Source organism: Erpetoichthys calabaricus, chromosome 4 (genome assembly GCF_900747795.2).
Source record: "Erpetoichthys calabaricus chromosome 4, fErpCal1.3, whole genome shotgun sequence".
NCBI classification, from domain to species: Eukaryota; Metazoa; Chordata; class Cladistia; order Polypteriformes; family Polypteridae; genus Erpetoichthys; species Erpetoichthys calabaricus.
The window spans coordinates 162,550,008-162,572,133 of record NC_041397.2 but is presented as its reverse complement, the minus strand read 5'-3'; the positions used below and the strand labels follow the sequence as shown (position 1 = coordinate 162,572,133).

The following is a 22,126-nucleotide window of genomic DNA, read 5'->3' as shown; positions in this document are numbered from 1 at the left end:
TTCCAAAGTAACGCTTGCACTGTTTTGTGTTTTTTGTATCTCACACCCTCATACACCTTTATCGTAAGAGCATCCCTCATCTACAATGGAGCGTTCGAACAGAAGAAAATATGAAGGTGGTTTTGAATTAAACATTGTTGAAGTAGCGAAAGAAATTGGTAACTACGCTGCTGCAACAAAATTCGATGTGTCTGAGAAACTAATGCGAGATTGGAGGCAAGAAGATGTAAAAAAATAAATAAACAAATAAATAAAAATAAAAATTTAAGTGTCACATTTTTGAATGGGCATATAAGTCAGGGTCTGATTTTATGATTATTTTTTGGGTTTCAAGACCGAACTTATACATGAGTATATATGGTACCCCAAAAAAAAAAAAAAAAAAAGGTCTGACATGACTAAAAATAAAGATAAGTGAACAGTCATAGTGAGGCATTATCTTATCCACTACTACCTTGAGTGGAATGACTGTTTCCTATAACTAAGCCTGACTTTCTGTTCACCTTGTTGATTTGCTGGCCCTCTCTTGGAATGTGAAAAATAGCACTTTGCTCTGGCAGAGTTGTAGAACATGTAAAGTAAGTCACTACCTGGATTAGAGGAACATAGTCTCCTAAGAAAAAAGGGGTCTGCTCTGCACTTTCCTATAGAAATATCAGCTAAAGTACATGATACAATACCTTCTTCTTAAGCCAGGTCAGAGTCTTGTCTTTATTATATCTGTAAAATGACTGACTTCCAACTTCTGTAAAGAGAAAATTTAAATTAGACATGCATTACTACAAATGAAATGGTCATTACACTGGAACAGTTTGTAAATATTTGAATTGGGCACATATTTTTAAATAAACAAAATTTAATGTGTATAGTCTATGACTTTCATTATATGTGTTTTTGATTGTAGCAGTAGAATACCATATAGACCAATATTTAACACTAGAATCCCTGATTATTTTTTTAAAAATTTTCCTGACGTACTCCATGAAGCTTGTAGCACTAATAGCCCAGTTTTGTTGTGTAAATGTGTGGTTTAGCAGAACGAATCCTGTTACACACCCCAGCCCCATTCAGTCAGATTAAGACATTGCCCTGCTGTAATACTCACAGCTGAAGTCTGTGTTGAAGTGTTTATCTGGTGATGCATTTGTAAAGAATTATATAGGTAATGAAATATTGCAATTTGAAATACATACATTTCATGCATGTTCCATGTCTACAACAATCTGTGTAAATATAGAATGACAGAGGAAATACAAGGCAAGAAATACTGAACACATGCTAAAACTGAAAATGCTTTAACATGTTATAGTAATAACAACATAATTTTGATGTGAAGTGTAGGATGTCTGAAGACTGAAGCCCAAATGTCCAAGAAACACTTTCACAAAAAGATGTAATAAAACAACTATGATTTTTCAAGAATAAAACTGAAGAAAAATAAATTGCTCAACTGACATGTTGCTGAAGCCCAGCTATCAGTCGGAAGAAAATAAAAGGCGTTCGCATACGTGTGTGTTTGCGCATTTCACTTTCAACCAGCTGTCAACAGTGGCAACTCTGCTCCATCATGGTGCAGTCGATAAGCTGTCATTTATGTATTGGCATTTTGAGTGGTGAGCTGCTATTATTATTATCATTTAACAAAAATACACATTTGATGCGAGTCTATAACATCCTGTGCAAATTTATGGTACTTGTAAAAGATGTTACTTTTCCTCACACACAGACATTCATATCAACATGTCATGTGAACAATTTTTTAAATTCAGTTTAATTCTTAGATTTTTGAATAAAACTGAATTTGAACAATTTTTTTTTTAATTCAGTTCAGTTTGATAATAAAACTTAATTTTAACATTTTTTATTCAGTTTTATTCTTGGATTTTTAAAGAAAAAAATTGTTCAAATGACATGTTAATGTGAATGTCAATGTGCGAGTAAAATTAACATCTACAATAGACACTGCAGTGTGTTTGCTCAACAAGACACCAGGAAGAAATGACTGAGCTGCATTTTGTATGTCTGCTTTTATCCCTTCAGCGCTAACTTTAACAAGTACCATAAATTTACACCAGCTGTTACAGACTCAAATAAAATGCATATTTTTATTATATACTGTAATAGTAACAATAATAGCAGCTCACTACTCTGTAAATGCAAGGAAGACACAGGATCAAACCCGCAACCTCTTGATTATGAGGCAGCAGTCCATAGCTCTGCACCAGCCAAGCAGTTGTGTTTATTTCATATTGATTGACAGTTGGGCTTCAGTTGTTACACATTGCCAGTAACATGTAAATTGAACAATTTTTTTCTTTGGTTATATTCTTGAATAAAGGTGCACTTACAGTGGTGTGAAAAACTATTTGCCCCCTTCCTGATTTCTTATTCTTTTGCATGTTTGTCACACAAAATGTTTCTGATCATCAAACACATTTAACCATTAGTCAAATATAACACAAGTAAACACAAAATGCAGTTTGTAAATGGTGGTTTTTATTATTTAGGGAGAAAAAAAAATCCAAACCTACATGGCCCTGTGTGAAAAAGTAATTGCCCCCCTGAACCTAATAACTGGTTGGGGCCACCCTTAGCAGCAATAACTGCAATCAAGCGTTTGCAATAACTTGCAATGAGTCTTTTACAGCGCTCTGGAGGAATTTTGGCCCACTCATCTTTGCAAAATTGTTGTAATTCAGCTTTATTTGAGGGTTTTCTAGCATGAACCGCCTTTTTTAAGGTCATGCCATAGCATCTCAATTGGATTCAGGTCAGGACTTTGACTAGGCCACTCCAAAGTCTTCAGTTTGTTTTTCTTCAGCCATTCAGAGGTGGATTTGCTGGTGTGTTTTGGGTCATTGTCCTGTTGCAGCACCCAAGATCGCTTCAGCTTGAGTTGACGAACAGATGGCCAGACATTCTCCTTCAGGATTTTTTGGTAGACAGTAGAATTCATGGTTCCATCTATCACAGCAAGCCTTCCAGGTCCTGAAGCAGCAAAACAACCCCAGACCATCACACTACCACCACCATATTTTACTGTTGGTATGATGTTCTTTTTCTGAAATGCTGTGTTCCTTTTACGCCAGATGTAACGGGACATTTGCCTTCCAAAAAGTTCAACTTTTGTCTCATCAGTCCACAAGGTATTTTCCCAAAAGTCTTGGCAATCATTGAGATGTTTTTTAGCAAAATTGAGACGAGCCCTAATGTTCTTTTTGCTTAACAGTGGTTTGCGTCTTGGAAATCTGCCATGCAGGCCGTTTTTGCCCAGTCTCTTTCTTATGGTGGAGTCGTGAACACTGACCTTAATTGAGGCAAGTGAGGCCTGCAGTTCTTTAGACGTTGTCCTGGGGGTCTTTTGTGACCTCTCGGATGAGTCGTCTCTGCGCTCTTGGGGTAATTTTGGTCGGCCGGCCACTCCTGGGAAGGTTCACCACTGTTCCATGTTTTTGCCATTTGTGGATAATGGCTCTCACTGTGGTTCGCTGGAGTCCCAAAGCTTTAGAAATGGCTTTATAACCTTTACCAGACTGATAGATCTCAATTACTTCTGTTCTCATTTGTTCCTGAATTTCTTTGGATCTTGGCATGATGTCTAGCTTTTGAGGTGCTTTTGGTCTACTTCTCTGTGTCAGGCAGCTCCTATTTAAGTGATTTCTTGATTGAAACAGGTGTGGCAGTAATCAGGCCTGGGGGTGGCTACGGAAATTGAACTCAGGTGTGATACACCACAGTTAGGTTATTTTTTAACAAGGGGGGCAATTACTTTTTCACACAGGGCCATGTAGGTTTGGATTTTTTTTCTCCCTAAATAATAAAAACCATCATTTAAAAACTGCATTTTGTGTTTACTTGTGTTATATTTGACTAATGGTTAAATGTGTTTGATGATCAGAAACATTTTGTGTGACAAACATGCAAAAGAATAAGAAATCAGGAAGGGGGCAAATAGTTTTTCACACCACTGTATTTTATTATACCTTTTTACATGAAAAAAAATTGTTTTCATTATGTATTCAACATTTCTTGCCTCGCATTTCCTGTCATCCTACCTTTACACAGATCACTGTAGTCACAGAACATAAATGAAATGTATATATTCCAAATAATTATATATTATTTACCTAATACAATTCCAGACGCCTTACTCCCAGTTAAATAGACCAGCTCTGAAAATTTAGCAGCTGTCTCGGTTGGGGATGAGTGAGCAGGCTGCTTGCTGTTTGTGCTGATTGACATACTGTATTTGCAAAACAAAGATGTTGCTGATGAGGTGCAAGGGAATTTAAGGTGTCCTGGCACTACGAATATTTTCATAGGCTTCAGGGATTCTAGTGTTAGTAAAGGAAATGGATGGATTATATCTTACTAAAAAATGTTGTTCTACTTCCCAAGTAATATAATAGTTTGTGCATAAATAACCAAAGAAAAAAAAAACACTATAGAAAATCATTAATCACGTAGAACAAAACGTTCTGGAGGGCAAATGTGCTCAGAACTCATTTTGAAGCTAATAAACATGCCAAGTTACACTCAGACATTAAGGGACTATGTTTTAATTATTATGTCCACAGATTCACATCCTCAGACTTACAAAGATAAAACATCACTTCAAAAGTCTTCAAATTGTTTTCACAGAGGCCTAAAACATGTAAATCTGTTCAAAACTGTAAGTCAAAATTTTGATCCTGTCATAATATTTTCTTTGTATATATGAGATCTGATTGATGGCTATTTTTATCTGTAATATTCTACATTGTGACATGGCTTTATTATCCCTCTGCTATTAGTCACATTTTTTTCCTCCCATCCAAAAATATGGCAGTAGCAACCTAAAGCGTACAGACTTTAAACAGAGGCAAACTGTGACTGTAAACATACTGTTGCTAGGTTTATGCAAAATAAGCCATTGTTTAAAACAAGGCCACAAAACTTAAATACAGGATCTTCCTAGGTTGAGGTGCATTTTTATTAAATATTAATTATACATTTTGAAAACAGAGAAGATAATGTATTTCAGACTCTCTATAATGTAGTATCAGCATTTGAAAGTTAAAAAAGGATAACCATTTTACACTGAGAAAGGGAAGGAGGTTAAGGTAGCAGTTAACAAAAAATGATAAAAAAAAAAAGAATATTAAAATTATTTATTTATTTAGACCAATTATGTGTAGGGGCACTTTGAGCTTAGAAGCAATCCTGCCAGGAAGAAAGCATAGACTGGAGGGCAACTCTAAAATGGTAGTTTCTGCACCCAATGGTCCAGTCAATCTGAAATAGGATTGGATGAACCAAGGTAGTTGCCTGTACCTTTTGGTCCAGGAGATTCTGGACCAGAAGTTAAGGAAGATGAACTAAGATAAAGACAGAAGTAATAAAGAAGTGTGTTGTCTGTCTGTCACTCTTGAGACCACCTCTGTCTCACCAGCCATATTCAGACAGGCTGCTTGGCCCTACAGAGATTATGACCTAAAAAAAGCTGACCAGAAAGAATCGAGTGTAAGTTTATGTGCTATACACAACTACACATCTACCATTACCAGGTTGTATGGTTTGGTTTGCTTCCTTTTAACACTAGAATTACCAAAGCCTACAAAAAAACTTGTAAATCCGTCCCACTTTAAATCCCTTCGCACCTCTCCGTCAGCGTCTTTTGTCCTGTAAATGTGTCGATAAGCAGCAAGCAGCCTACTATCACATCTCCCCACCGCCGCATAGCTTTCTCAGCTCAAGTCTGTTCACCTGCGTGTCAGTTGCTTAGAGTTGTATAGAGTGAGAAGTCAAGCAAAATGACACCTTTTATAAATACTATATCATTATTTGGAACACATGCACTTCATGCTTGTTCCGTGTCTACAACAATCTATGTAAACACATCATTAAAACAAACATTTTTCATGTTTTAGTAATAATTGACAAAATGTAGACATGAAGTGTACAATGTGTGAAGCCTGAAGTCCAAATATCAAATAAGCACTTTCACAAAACGTACAAATATAACAGAACAAGTGTGTTTCTATTCAAAAATATAACTGCAGAAAAAGAACCCACGTTAGGGTGCAACATTGGCATCCCTTTGATACGTCCGCTTCGGTGGCGCAACGGTATCAACTGTTTTTGCACATAATAAATAAGTTAATGTACTTGATTATATAATACTGTACAGTACAATCAATTGGATTATTTGATAAATTCTTCAGCTGAGAAATTCCCGGCAGTATCACTAAAGTGAAATTTATTTGGAAGTACTGTATGGATCGTTCCATACTAACTTGTTAATTTTAGCTTTAAGGATTCACACTCAAGACTTTGCTTATAAATAAGAGTGACTTTATAACACATACAACTGAGGTATGTACTCTCCATGACAGCCTCCACATCCGTTTGTGAAAGTAATGCCCTGCTAATGTTCATCAATAAAAGAATGCTGCGTGTTAGATTACTGATTATGCAAGACTTTTTCTAGTCATCTGTTGGCCATAAGGAAAGATTCAGCTTGTCAGCCCAACAGAAATTATTAATTTGAGGTATTAGTGATTTATATATCAGCACAATACACATAAGCTGAAAAATAAAATAAGCAGTTTACCTTTCTTTTCTGTCACATGACTGAGACACTGTAGTGTTTGTGAACACTTCAGCAATTGGATGCAACCAGGAAAGGCTTCATCTACTACAACTTGTTCAACAGGCTGAAATTTTCCCTGAAGAAAACAAAAAATATAAAATAGTAGAGTTCAATAATTAGAAAATTCAGGGCAAGAAGGACTGAACATCAATCAAGACTTTAAAACTTTTTCAAAAAATTAAGTAACAAATAACCTCTCACAACACAAAAAAAGGCTTATTTTTGTCAGATGAACAGAATAAATTAACAAATTATTTTCATTATCTTCTGTGATATTTTTGGTATGATATCTTAATAGTCATCAAAAATGGTTTACTCATTCATTTTCTTATACCTACTTCTAAAACAGGCTCACATTTTTCAGCTTCACGAGGTACAGAGCAGAGTCAACCTGGATGGGACACCTGTCCATCAAAGAGAACACTCCCATCCATACCCTCACTCATTCATTTGTGGATAATTTATTCTCTACTCGACCTAGGGTACATGTGGCAGTTAACTGGTGTTGGCCTGAAGAAAATGAACATATGGGAAGACTGTGAAAATATAAGACAGATAACACCTCTGCCAGGATTTAAACCCAGGACTTGGGAGTTCAGGAGGAACAAAAAACATGCTGCCTTAACACTAGAATCCCTGAAGCCTATGAAAAAAGTTGTAATGCCAGGGCAACTTAAATTCCTTTGCACATCTTCATTAGCGTCTTTGCTTTGCAGACGTGTCAAAAAGCACTGACACACTGACAGCAAGCAGTCTGCTATCCCATCTTCCACCAACACAGACGAAGTCAGTCAGAAAACTCTCCCAGCTCAAGTCTGTTTATCTGGGTATGAGGTGTCCAGAAATGTAAAGTGTAAATAATATTTTGTTATTTGGAATACATACATTTCATGTGTGTTCCAGGTCTACAATGATCTATGTGAATATAGGATGACAGGAAATGCGAGGCAAGAAATGCTGAACACATAACTAAAACACAAACTTTTTTCATGTTATACTAATAATGACAAAATGTTGATGTGAAGTGTATACGAGGAGCAGTCAAAAAGTTACTGCCTATTGCAATGTTGCCTACTCTTTGAAGATGATGTGTAATCGCCAGAGACCCCAGAAGGACATTGTAGGACAGCTGCATGGTTTTAAGTGTTTCCTCCAACTGTCTGTATACATGAGTGAAAAACAGATTAAAAGAAATCAATGAATCATTTAGTTTATGTGAACACACAGGCAATGTTGCTTTGTGTGTTTATGGTAACACAAAACACAATGTGGATGCTATTTCATCCATAATTGCCAACCAGATTTCATTAGCATGTTTTGTTCATACATTGCAGCTTGCACTTAAAATTCATACTAAATTGGTCATTAACTGTGACTAACCAGCCGTTATCTGCTAAATGTCTTTTCAGGCAATAAGGAATCAGTTTATAGGTGACTGGTCTCTTTCCAATTTTGTGGCACAAGTAAGGGCAGTCTCCAGCATGCTCAGGCATCCAATGTTTGGATTTGGTAGGAGTTACTTAATCCAACTGTCATCTTTGTATAGTGGTGTACTATAAATCACTAAGTCACAACTAATTGCCACATGATTCAGATATTTCTCAAACTTCAAAAAACTATGTTTTATTCTAAGAAGAAATTTTTACAAAAGTTAAAACTATTATATTTTAAATTCTTCTAAATTTGACAGTTCCCTGATGAATATACAGTAATACATTTCACTTAAAGATTACTCCAAGTTTAAACGTTCAAGCAGTCATGCACGGTAAGTGAGTATGCCACTGCATAAAAATTGGAGTAAAATAAATGACCTGGTAGCAGACATTTATCAACTGGAATATTCTTTTTTCTTAAAAAAAAAAAAAAGTTTTAACAACACCCAGTGTACTGTTTATGTAATTTCTACTTGCATGATAGGGCTGTCAAATAAGCCAACAAATAGCATTTGAATATTTAATTAAAAATAAGTCAATATTCTAATATATTTAAAGATACAATAGATAAGGAGTATTATGTGCATGTTTAAACATCCTTTTTATTATTTTAACATTATTATTATTATAGTTATGATGGCAGCAGCAGAAGCCACAGCAAAAATTTAAATCTAAAGGAAAACAAGTATTCAGTCACTGTTCATGCAGGTGCACCCTATAAAAGGTAAGAATATGCACAGTTATCTTGTCTTTTATCTAGAATTGACAATTAGGTGATCAAATGATAATTAATGAACACATTAATTACATACATACTGAGGTTTTCTAACCTATTCAAAGTGTTTTACCTCTTGTCAGGACAGTGAGCCATAAATGATATCAGCCACAAATAGGATCTTAAATCTACATGTACTACGCTGTGACAACCAGTTTGAAGACCAGCACTATCTCTGAACTGGTTTATCAACTATGTCTTGCAGCATCAGCAGACAACAAAAAAAATCTGCAGTCTGCAGCCAAAAGCATATGGTTTACAGTGACTTCTTTGACACTGCTCAGAATATTGGTTCATTTCATTAACTATTTTATCCACTAGACTGTCATTGGCAAATCTTATTTTATCCAGATAATCATGATCAGTACACACCTATATATCAAGTTACCCATAAATGGGCAATGAGAAGGTACAAGATTGACAGCACCAAATTCAAAAATCATTGAAATTTGACAGATTGGAATCTACCGAACTGTTATCAGTTTCACTGTTCATGTCAATATATGATGACCAATTTACATGGTCATCACTATTGCTTGATTCGAGCAATGGTTTGATTTACAGTTTGAACTAAAAACTGCTTTTACAGATCATTTGCCATTGTGTTTTTGGTTGAAAGTTACACCTATTCATGAATATTGATGAGTTACCACAGAGTCACCATAAGCTGGCAGAAAGCATAGAAATATTCATGATTTTTTTGCAGCATGACAAAATTTAATCCATTACACGGCAGCAGAATACTGTCCCATGTTAAACTGAATGGGGTCTTTCTCCTCCGTTACAAATGCAGCAAAACTGAATTAAAGGCGTTCTGAATATTTATAATTACACCTCTTTTTTTTTTAGCGTTGTGTGTCAACCCAGCATCTATGTGAAATAGAGACATTGTGTGTTGGTGCAGATAGCTAAATGTGCATTGATGGCACTGAGGAAGCTATTTACAGAGATTTTAAATTGTTATAATAATAAATGGAAAAGCAGAATTTTGACTGTTAATTTTCATTTACATTAAAGTAAACAACTTAGAATTAAACCGCACAGATCACAAATTTTTGGAATGTTTTGGGACAGGATCAAAATCAGAATGACACCTTTAGGGTACCAGAAATGTATTTAGAAAAAAATGCTCCATTAATCAAAAAGCAGAGCAGTAAGACAGACGTTGCTGTCAGGTGGTGTAGATGTAAGTGTTACAAGCTTACAATTTATCATTGCAAAAAAAAAGGCTGCTGTGTAAAAGAAGGGGCCTCGTGCATAACGCCGTACACAGAATTCACACTAAAACATGGCATACGGACAAAAGTCGAAATGTGCGTATACACAAAAAAATTTAATTGAATTCCTTTATTGTTATTGTATGGCACAATGAGATTCAATATGCAAATCCTCCATGAACTTATTTTCCTATAAAATGTAAAATAACAACAACAATAATAAGATAAAAAAAATGAAAAATATATAATATGAAAGCACAAGTGGTTCAGGTTGTGCAATATTATAATTGTAATGCAAGTTTACAGTGAGGTAATTGTAATTTTAAGTACAAATAGTTCTACCAGGAGCACTTGATGAACTGATTGAGTGCGTTTAGAGCTCTTGGGGGAAAAATTCTGTTACTGAACCGTAAGGTTCGTGCAGGAACGGCTCTGAAGCCTTTGCCGAATGGGAGACGTTCAAATAGACTGTGCTCATGGCTGAAGCAGTGTGTGCTAGATGCTATACCCTGAGAATTCTCTCCGCTCTTGACACAATCTGTGGTAGAGCTTTCCGATCAGCTGCTATATAGCTGTGATTCCACACTCAGATACAGAGGGGGTTAAAATACTCAGTGGTGCACTGAGATTAACAACGCTAAAGCAGCAATGGTATTTGGAATAGTTTGGCCGTTCCATGCATCATTATATTGTTACAGGTTGATTACAATCAGATGCCTTAAACTAAAAAACGATATGCTGTTAAATCCGTATCAGGGATGTGAATCAAATAAATAAAGGGAAACCACACAGCAACAGTAGCACTGATTTGACACTGGGTGCCGCCAGTTTGCAAAACTGAGCTGAAAACATGCGTACGCAATGGTTTGACCTGGCGTGAGAATGTGCGTAGCTTTACGGCCAGTTTAGTTTTTATACATCACGATGTGAGCGTGGAAACGGGCATACGCAACGTTTTTGTGCATAAGCACAGTTTACACATGAAGTGCCTGATCTGCAAAATACTGCAGTTTTGAAAAATGTGTCTGGAGTAACACAATATGAAAAAAAGTGTGAGGTAAATCAAAAAACTGCTCTTTTACATTTGAATGTCAGCCTTTGCCTTTGAACAAGACATTCTTAAAATAAATCCAAATTACACTGAAACAGTGAAGTTTCAACTGACAACTCTAATGACTATATAAACGATCATCTTTTCATGCATCAATAGCAGTTGAAAAACTTATCTGTAAATTGCTCAGACTCATTTTTACTTTAATGTTTTTCTGCATCTCACTTTAAAAAACAGCAGTCTTGATTATAAATAAATACATAAAACACTGAAGGCAACTATAAAGATCGAGTAAAAATAACAGATAACCAAATCCAAATGCTGAGATGTATAAACTAGCTTACAGTGACATACAGTACTGTGTTTTCCTATATTAAATACAGTATGTTGGCTTATGCTGTCTTATCTCAGTATTCTTAAACAAATTTATGAAGCTAACAATTAAATGCTGGTATGAAACTACACGTCAACTGTGTTTAATTTATTTTTAATTAAAAAGTAACTTTTTTCAAAGTAATATTAAATTTATTGTATAGATTTTACATAATTTGCTTTTGTCGACTGTAATAATTTCAAAGGACTCCAAATACGAAAATTATGAATTTGACTAATCAGGGGAAAAGAGGGATGGCTGAATGAAAGGAATAATGTAATTTACAAATTCATTTTCAATTCTTTGCAAAGGTACCAATAATTTAGTCAATGCTGAATTACATTATTTTGTATAAACTTGAACTGAATTGTATGCTGCTTCAAAATTTTTAAGATAATTCAACTGCTCGTCTTCCTGTCCAAAAGCCATTTTGTATGGTATGTTAAACATCTCAAAATATACCATTCTAATGTAAATTAAAAGGAACTTCATACATAATGATAGCCAAGTCACATTTGGTCAGTTCTCAGAATTACGCACCTCTTTACCAAACTTTGAAAAGTACGGAAGGAGAAGAAATACAGGATCCATCAGAGTCAAAAATAGAAGTCTTCCATCTAAACAAGTAAAAAAAAATTAAAATATCAAAATATAAAAGTTACAAACCTTCTGATAATCCTAAATGCAATTATTAACCTACTGAGGATTTTCTGCGTTAGAGAAAACATGTATATGACTACCAATAGAAAGTGCTCTTATAAAGACAAAAAGTTTCAAAAATATTGGGAGAAGCATATATAATGAAAGGACACAATAGCTACTATAGCTGCAGAAAACCAATATCCAAAAGCATATAGTTACCCGATTCACATAGGCCATGTAGCAATAAATTCAAAAACAATACTTCTTGTATCATGCAGCAATTGCAACATAAAAACTAAGGCAAATGCTGAAGGTTTACAGGTGTAAAATTAAACACAATACTGTAAATAATAAACAAAAATAATGCAAGGAAGAAATAGCAAGTCTGACAAACATACTAAAGTAAAAAAAAAAAAAATAAGTTGTGTTAATGTGTTAACAGTGCGTATACTTACATCTTTAATTTTAGAATAATGACTAATCAGTACTAAAACTGCAAGAAATCTACAATACCCAAAAAAAACAACATATAAACCAAATCCCCGAAAAGCACAGTAATGTGCCCTGTAATGGGATGCTGCTTGGTCTATGGTTGTCTGCCTTATGTTCAGTGCTACTGGGATAGGCTACCCCAATCTTAGAAGGATTAAAAGAGGATTAAGCATGGTTGAAAATGCATACAGTTCATTAGAACTCAAGCTACAAATGTAAAATTCACATGGCTAACAGCATGGAGCAGGATGAAGCCTTCTCATTTGATATCCATTCTCAGTTTGGGTGGCATTTGTATAGAGGTTAAATTTTATCCTCTTGATTCTGTGCAGACTCGAGTTTCCACACAAAACCTACATTAATTAGTAAAACTAACAAGCCCTAATTAAAGAAATGCAGAGGGGGTATAAAAGAGACTGTCCTATAACATTAGTGTTTGTTCCAAAGTCAATTACTACCTTTCTGCTCATTGTCCAAGGAAGAGGCTCCAGCATCTGGTACTTTAATTTATAAAACCTACCAACCTAATTTCTAGGTCTATCCTCTGTTTTAGGCTAAATCATGTAATGTTCTTTTAAAACAAATAAACGTGAAAGGCTGAAAGATCCTTGTGGTTTTCTGCAGTTTTAAATAATTACAGTGGTGTGAAAAACTATTTTCCCCCTTCCTGATTTCTTATTCTTTTGCATGTTTGTCACACAAAATGTTTCTGATCATCAAACACATTTAACCATTAGTCAAATATAACACAAGTAAACACAAAATGCAGTTTGTAAATGGTTTTTATTATTTAGGGAGAAAAAAAAATCCAAACCTACATGGCCCTGTGTGAAAAAGTAATTGCCCCCTGAACCTAATAACTGGTTGGGCCACCCTTAGCAGCAATAACTGCAATCAAGCGTTTGCAATAACTTGCAATGAGTCTTTTACAGCGCTCTGGAGGAATTTTGGCCCACTCATCTTTGCAAAATTGTTGTAATTCAGCTTTATTTGAGGGTTTTCTAGCATGAACCGCCTTTTTAAGGTCATGCCATAGCATCTCAATTGGATTCAGGTCAGGACTTTGACTAGGCCACTCCAAAGTCTTCATTTTGTTTTTCTTCAGCCATTCAGAGGTGGATTTGCTGGTGTGTTTTGGGTCATTGTCCTGTTGCAGCACCCAAGATCGCTTCAGCTTGAGTTGACAAACAGATGGCCGGACATTCTCCTTCAGGATTTTTTGGTAGACAGTAGAATTCATGGTTCCATCTAATCACAGGAAGCCTTCCAGGTCCTGAAGCAGCAAAACAACCCCAGACCATCACACTACCACCACCATATTTTACTGTTGGTATGATGTTCTTTTTCTGAAATGCTGTGTTCCTTTTACGCCAGATGTAACGGGACATTTGCCTTCCAAAAAGTTCAACTTTTGACTCATCAGTCCACAAGGTATTTTCCCAAAAGTCTTGGCAATCATTGAGATGTTTCTTAGCAAAATTGAGACGAGCCCTAATGTTCTTTTTGCTTAACAGTGGTTTGCGTCTTGGAAATCTGCCATGCAGGCCGTTTTTGCCCAGTCTCTTTCTTATGGTGGAGTCGTGAACACTGACCTTAATTGAGGCAAGTGAGGCCTGCAGTTCTTTAGACGTTGTCCTGGGGTCTTTTGTGACCTCTCGGATGAGTCGTCTCTGCGCTCTTGGGGTAATTTTGGTCGGCCGGCCACTCCTGGGAAGGTTCACCACTGTTCCATGTTTTTGCCATTTGTGGATAATGGCTCTCACTGTGGTTCGCTGGAGTCCCAAAGCTTTAGAAATGGCTTTATAACCTTTACCAGACTGATAGATCTCAATTACTTCTGTTCCCATTTGTTCCTGAATTTCTTTGGATCTTGGCATGATGTCTAGCTTTTGAGGTGCTTTTGGTCTACTTCTCTGTGTCAGGCAGCTCCTATTTAAGTGATTTCTTGATTGAAACATGTGTGGCAGTAATCAGGCCTGGGGGTGGCTACGGAAATTGAACTCAGGTGTGATACACCACAGTTAGGTTATTTTTTAACAAGGGGGCAATTACTTTTTCACACAGGGCCATGTAGGTTTGGATTTTTTTTCTCCGTAAATAATAAACACCATCATTTAAAAACTGCATTTTGTGTTTACTTGTGTTATATTTGACTAATGGTTAAATGTGTTTGATGATCAGAAACATTTTGTGTGACAAACATGCAAAAGAATAAGAAATCAGGAAGGGGGAAAATAGTTTTTCACACCACTGTAAATTAACTCTTTGGTGAGGTTGGATTTTCTCTTGGCTTTAGGGGCATGAGGCGTATCCATTACTGAAAAGTGGTTAACCTTACATTGTCAGCAAGTAGTCAAGAATTTCTTGTCAGTCAGACTTGTAGTTTTATAGCTTTATTACACTGTATATAACCATTGATTCCATTTTTTTAGCAGTGTAAGAATTTTGGTGTTGGTGGTGGGATTGGAATAAAAGCCATATTAACTCCATGAAATTCACAATCTGGATTTTGTCAGAAAACGTAACGAAACTGCTCAAATTGAGTATACACAAACACAAAGAGTACTGAGGTACTAAGTTGATCCCTTGATATGTGAAATATGCATATTACTTTTATAAGAGGCTTAATGACTTTAAACTGCTATAAATAAGAATGTATGTTATATGTATACTGCCGAGGGCTGAAGTAGTGTGTTTTTTTTTGTTTTTTTACATATGAAGAGTTTATAGTGCATATGAATAACCCAGCCACAGGGGATGCACAAACCAGTGTGTTTCTTCATGCTGGTCCCAAGTCTGGATAAATGGGGAGGGCTACGTCAGGAAGGGCATCCGGTGTAAAATTTTGCCAAATCAATATGCGGGCAACAATACAAATTTCCATACCGGATCGGTTGAGCCCCAGGTTAACAACGACTGCCACCAGTACTGTTAGCCAACAGAGTGCTGGCGGAAATTGGGCTATTGTTGGCCGAAGAAGAAGAAGGAGAAGAAGAGGGGGGAGATGTGTCCGGAGCCAGGAGGAGAGGAGGAAAGTAAAGAGAGTGGAACTGAGGGTAGGAACTATGAATGTTGGCAGTATGACTGGTAAGGGGAAACAGTTAGCAGATATGATAGAGAGAAGGAAGGTTGATATATTGCGAGTGCAAGAGACTAAATGGAAGGGGAGTAAGGTCAGGTAAATTGGAGGTGGATTCAAATTGTTCTATCATGGTGTGAATGGGAGGAGAAATGGGGTAGGAGTTATTCTGAAGGAACAGTATGTCAAGAGTGTTTTGGAGGTGAAAAGAGTAATGATTATGAAGCTGGAATGATTATGAAGCAGAGTAATGATTATGAAGCTGGAAATTGGAGGTGTGGTGATGAATGATGTTACTGCATATGTACCGCAAGTTGGGTGTGCAATGGGTGAGAAAGAGGATTTTTGGAGTGAATTGGATGAAGTGATGAACAGTGTACCCAAGGGACAGAAAGTGGTGATTGGAGCGAATTTCAATGGGCATGTTGGTGAAGGGAACAGTGGAGACGAGGAGGTGATGGGTAGGCATTGTGTCAAGGAGAGGAATGAAGAAGGTCAGAGGATAGTGGATTTTGCCAAAAGGATGGACATGGCTGTGGTGAATACATATTTTAAGAATACATATTTTAAGAAGAGGGAGGAACACAGGGTTACGTACAATAGTGGAGGAAGATGCACACAGGCAGATTACATCCTACGCAGAAGAGCTGATCTGAAGGAGATTGAAGACTGCAAAGTGGTGGCAGTGGAAAGTGTAGTTAAGCAGCATAGGATGGTGGTCTGTAGGATGACGTTAGAGACCAAGAAGAGGAAGAGAGTGAGGGCAGAGCCAAGAATCAAATGGTGGAAGTTGAAAAAGGAAGACTGCAAGGTTGAGTTTAGGCAGTAGGTGAGACAGGCACTGGGTGGCAGTGAAGAGTTACCAGACAGCTGGGAAACTACAGCAGATGTCGTAAGGGTGACAGCAAGAAGGGTGCTTGGTGTGACATCTGGAAAGAGGAAGGAGGAAAAGGAAACCTGGTGGTGGAATGAGGAAATACAGGAGAGTATACAGAGGAAGAGGATGGCAAAGAATAAGTGGGATAGTCAGAGAGATGCAGAAAGTAGACAAGAGTACAAGGAGATAAGGAGCAAGGTGGAGAGAGAGGTGGCGAAGGCTAAAGAAAAGGCGTATGATGAGTTGTATGAGAGGCTGGACACTAGGACACTAAGGAGGGAGAAAAGGACCTCTACCAATTGGCTAGACAGAGGGACCGAGCTAGGAAAGATGTGCAGCAGGTTAGGGTAATAAAGGATAAACATGAAAACGTACTCACAATCGAGGAGAATGTGTTGAGCAGAAGAGAGAGAGAAGAGGTTGGATGATGTGGAGATAGTGAATCAGGAAGTGCAACGGATTAGCAAGGAGGAAGTAAGGACAGCTATGAAGAGGATGAAAAATGGAAAGGCCGTTGGTCCAGATGACATACCTATGGAAGCATGGAGGTGTTTAGGAGAGATGGCAGTGGAATTTTTAACCACATTTTTAATCGAATTTTGGAAAGTGAGAGGATGCCTGAGGAGTGGAGAAGAAGTTTACTGGTGCCGATATTTAAGAATAAGGGGGATGTGCAGAGCTGTAGTAACTACAGGGGGATAAAATTGATGAGCCACAGCATGAAGTTATGGGAAAGAGTAGTGGAAGCTAGGTTAAGAAGTGAGGTGATGATTAATGAGCAGCAGTATGGTTTCATGCCAAGAAAGAGCACCACAGATGCAATGTTTGCTCTGAGGATGCTGATGGAGAAGTATAGAGAAAGCCAGAAGGAGTTGAATTGCGTCTTTGTGGACCTGGAGAAAGCATATGACAGGGTGCCTCGAGAGGAGCTGTGGTATTGTATGAAGAAGTCGGGAGTGGCAGAGAAGTATGTAAGAGTTGTACAGGATATGTACGAGGGAAGTGTGACTGTGGTGAAGTCTGCGGTAGGGGTAACGGATGCATTCAAGGTGGAGGTGGGATAACATCAGGAATCGCCTCTGAGCCCTATCTTATTTGCAATGGTGTTGGACCAGTTGACAGACGAGATTAGACAGGAGTCCTCGTGGACTATGATGTTTGCTGAGGACATTGTGATCTGTAGCGATAGTAGGGAGCAGGTTGAGGAGACCCTGGAGAGGTGGAGATATGCTCTAGAGAGGAGAGGAATGAATGTCAGTAGGAACAAGACAGAATACATGTGTGTAAATGAGAGGGAGGTCAGTGGAATAGAGAGGATGCAGGGAGTAGAGTTGGCGAAGGTGAATGAGTTTAAATACTTGGGATCAACAGTACAAAGTAATGGGGATTGTGGAAGAGAGGTGAAAAAGAGTACAGGCAGGGTGGAAAAGACTGTCAGGAGTGATTTGTGACAGACAGGTATCAGCAAGAGTGAAAGGGAAGGTCTACAGGACGGTAGTGAGACCAGCTATGTTATATGGGTTGGAGACAATGGAACTGACCAAAAAGCAGAAGACAGAGCTGGAGGTAGCATTGGGTGTGACGAGGATGGATAGGATTAGAAATGAGTACATTAAAGGGTCAGCTCAAGTTGGACGGTTAGGAGACAAAGTCAGAGAGGCGAGATTGCGCTGGTTTGGACATATACAGAGAAGAGATTCTGGGTATATTGGGAGAAGGATGCTAAGTTTAGAGCTGCCACGGAAGAGGAAAAGAGGAAGGCCTAACCGAAGGTTTATGGATGTGGTGAGAGAGGACATGCAGGTGATGGGTGTAACAGAGCAAGATGCAGAGGACAGAAAGATATGGAAGAAGATGATCCGCTGTGGCAACCCCTAACGGGAGTAGCCGAAAGAAGAAGAAGATATTTTAATGCTTTTATATTTGTACAATAGAACTCTCCGATTGCACCTACATTAACTTTTTAATCTTACATTACTGTTATTTAAGATTTTATTATGTGCTTTGATTTTACATACACATGCAACTTTTATTAATACAGCAGAACCAATTTAATATTCCAGTTTTTAACAATATCCCATTCGTTACATTTTTCAATGACGAGTGGTGGCAATGACTGGCTTTAAGAAGTAACATTTATATATAAAAATAAGTAGCATGTTATATTTTATTTCATAATTATCTGAAAATCACTAATTTACTGTATTACAAAAACTGAGACATAAATCTATTCAATAAGTATTCTGTATCTTTATTGTAAACAATAAAAAAAAAAACAATATTGATGTAAACACTACATTTTTAATCTTTCAACTGCTTTAGCATTTAACAATTTAAAATTAACAATTGTTTAACTAGTCCCCTAGGAAACTGCTAAATGGAGGTTCAACTAAACGTGTTTATAATGAACACAGTATAAGCAATTGGGCAAAAAAAAAAAAAAAAAAAAAAAAGTATTTCATTGCAATTTTATTAATCAAAATTAATAACCACAATTACAATATCAAGAGAAATAACCATTGATTAAAAATTATATGGTAATTGTGCACCTCTAGTTGGAAAGCAGTAGAATGTAAGATGTTTTGTTTCACACAAATATTTCTTCATTAGAATATCTTTTTAAAAATTTGTCCACTAACATTGATTGATTTCTGCAGTAAGAGAATTTTGAAAACTGAAACGTATACTCTTGTGATCACTTAAGTCTCTGTAGTGTGTCAAATGTGAAAGCTTTCTTTAATAGACTGGATTACAGGGCTTGCTTTGATAACCTCTTTGGTTTGTCTTTATATTTTTTGTCACAAATATGTTTTAAAAGGTGCTATTAGGTCTGATTTAGGCCTTCTTGATTTTGTTCAAAGAGGAACCAAAGAAATTGGGAAGAATAGCTCTCTGAATACTTATTTTTTTGTTGTCAATAATATTTAATTTTTTACTGTATAGTCTATACAGTAGACATATTTTCAAAGATTATGCAGATAAACAATATGTGTTTTTTTCTTGTTCAGGTCTGTGATGGTGTAGGTTGGCTGCATGCTACCGTTCCCTCATTCATTGATAGTCATGACCAGAATGAGTTTGCTAGATGAGGACAAACACACACAAACCATGAGGAAGGTGTAAAAAGTGCTCAGTGCTTTTATTAAAAAAAAAAAAAAAACCAAAACAATCAAACAGTGCCCAATGTGCAGTGCAACAAAAACATTCACTGAATAAATAATTCAATAAAGAAAAATGTAGTACTAGTGGAGGTTAAAATACAAAGAAATAATCCATTAAAAATTAGTCTAAAACAATGCAGGAGTCTTCTTTAAAATTCTCAGTCTCCAATACTTCCCTTTAATCCTACTCGGACCTCGCAGCTCAGAGAGACGTCAACCAACAAGCCCGTGTCCCAACCGGCAACTTTACTGCATTCCACAGGGAGCTGCCAGACCCTGCTCTGCACCCACCACCACTAATCATGGTGCCACCCGGTGAGAGTACACTCCCGAGCATTATGGTCACTCCTCCTACCTAGTCACTCAGCAGGAGATACCTTCAGCTCCCTCCTGAGTGCTGGCCACACAAGGTCCTCCCTGGGGCTCCATTCCTGTCTGCTTGCTTCTCCTACATCACCTCACTCCCACACCTTCCTCTCTTCTTCTCACTTTAACCTCTGTCCTTTTTCAATTTTCTCAGTTCTCCATTTGTTTTCTTTCTTCCCATGCCGTCTCTCCTTATGTCTCCGTGGAGTGCAGTGCCCCCATCGTGCACTGCAGGAATCCGATTAGGCAATTGGAACAGAATGCACCCCAATGTGCATGTGTATCTCATCCCAACTATCTCACTAACCTCCTACAGCTGCCTGAGGGTACACTCATGGAAACTGAAACAGCCATTCCATTATTTATTTATTAAAAAACAGGTTCCCCGATTACCAAGCTGCAGACCTGCCATATCACAAGGTCTTATTTAAATACAATAAGGATATTTTGAAATTAAATAATGTGATTAAAAAAAACAAACAAACATTACACCAGAACTATCCACTTGTTAACCTATGGAATTTGGCCAACAGAAAAAACCTAAACAAGATCCAGTCACAAAAAAACATACGTATAGATTACACAATGATGCATAATGTAACCGTGATCATTTTCAATTATAATGTGATATAAATTTTTGGTCATACTGCATACCTGTAATTTTTACCAACACGTTCTCATACATTTCAATGAAGAAATGGATATTAATGTAAAGATATAGCCAACTGATCATAGCAAGGATGGACTTGCACGTTTGCACATAAAAACATCCCATCTAGCAGGGTGGCAAATATTCTTTGGTTCAAAATATTGCCAAAAAGAATAAGCTTTACCTGAAAGTACAGTATAGATTTTAAATTAAACAAGACCAGAACCAGCAGAACAATTCTCACCGGGTCCTGCTGAGTTCAAGATAGGTAACATGGCTTTGTAACAATACAGAATACAGTAATCCCTCGCTATATCGCGCTTCGACTTTCGCGGCTTCACTCTATCGCGGATTTTACATGTAAGCATATTTAAATATATATCGCGGATTCTTTACTGGTTCGCGGATTTCTGCGGACAATGGGTCTTTTAATTTCTGGTACATGCTTCCTCAGTTGGTTTGCCCAGTTGATTTCATACAAGAGACGCTATTGGCAGATGGCTGAGAAGCTACCCAACCACAGCGTGTATTACGTATTAAATAAAACTCCTCAAATATATTGTGAGCAGGGGGGCTGTTTGCACCCCTAGAGGATACGGCCGCTCCTCAAAAAACGCTGAAAGATTACCTTCACATTGCTCTCTTCCTTGCTGGGCTTACATGTGGCTGTTTTGTCAAGCGATATGCTTCCCGCAGGGTGCTTCGCATACTTAAAAGATCAAACAGCACGTATTGATTTTTGATTGTTTGTTTTTCTCTCTCTCTCGCTCTGACATTCTCTGCTCCTGACGGAGGGGGTGTGAGCAGAGGGGCTGTTCGCACCCCTAGACAATACGAACAGTCGTCTAAAAATGCTAAAATATTATCTTCACATTGCTCTCTTCTGTGCAGCTGCTTTGTCAAGCGACATGCTTCTCGCACAGTGCTTCGCATACTTAAAAGCTCGAAGGGCACGTATTGATTTTTGATTGTTTGTTTTTCTCTGTCTCTCTCACTCTCTCTGACATTCTCTGCTCCTGATGGAGGGGGTGTGAGCAGAGGGGCTGTTCGCACACTGGCCTAGAGGATACAGATGCTCCTCTAAAAAATGCTGAAAGGCTGCTTTGTCCGGCGGTGCTTCGCATACTTAAAAGCCAAACAGCCGTATTGATTTTTGTTTGCTTTTTTCTCTCTCTCTCTGACATTCTCTGCTCCTGACGCACACTCCTTTGAAGAGGAGGATATGTTTGCATTCTTTTAATTGTGAGACGGAACTGTCATCTCTGTCTTGTCATGGAGCACGTTTAAACTTTTGAAAAAGAGACAAATGTTTGTTTGCAGTGTTTGAATCAAGCTCCTGCCTCTCTACAACCCCCTGTGTTTCTGTGCAAATCTGTGACC

General features: G+C 37.4%; 1 protein-coding gene across 3 annotated transcripts in view; it reads right to left on the bottom strand.

The window, feature by feature from the left end:
* Positions 1–22,126, bottom strand: part of rnaseh2b (ribonuclease H2, subunit B) — a 151,011-nt gene that overhangs the window by 103,769 nt on the left and 25,116 nt on the right. For all 3 annotated transcript variants that reach the window (XM_051925753.1, XM_051925752.1, XM_051925751.1), the window contains exons 4-6: positions 12,021–12,097; positions 6,593–6,707; positions 681–745 (exon numbers count right to left, since the gene is read on the bottom strand). In XM_051925753.1, the coding sequence (XP_051781713.1) occupies positions 681–745; positions 6,593–6,707; positions 12,021–12,097 (257 nt within the window). The remainder of the gene's footprint in view (positions 1–680; positions 746–6,592; positions 6,708–12,020; positions 12,098–22,126) is intronic.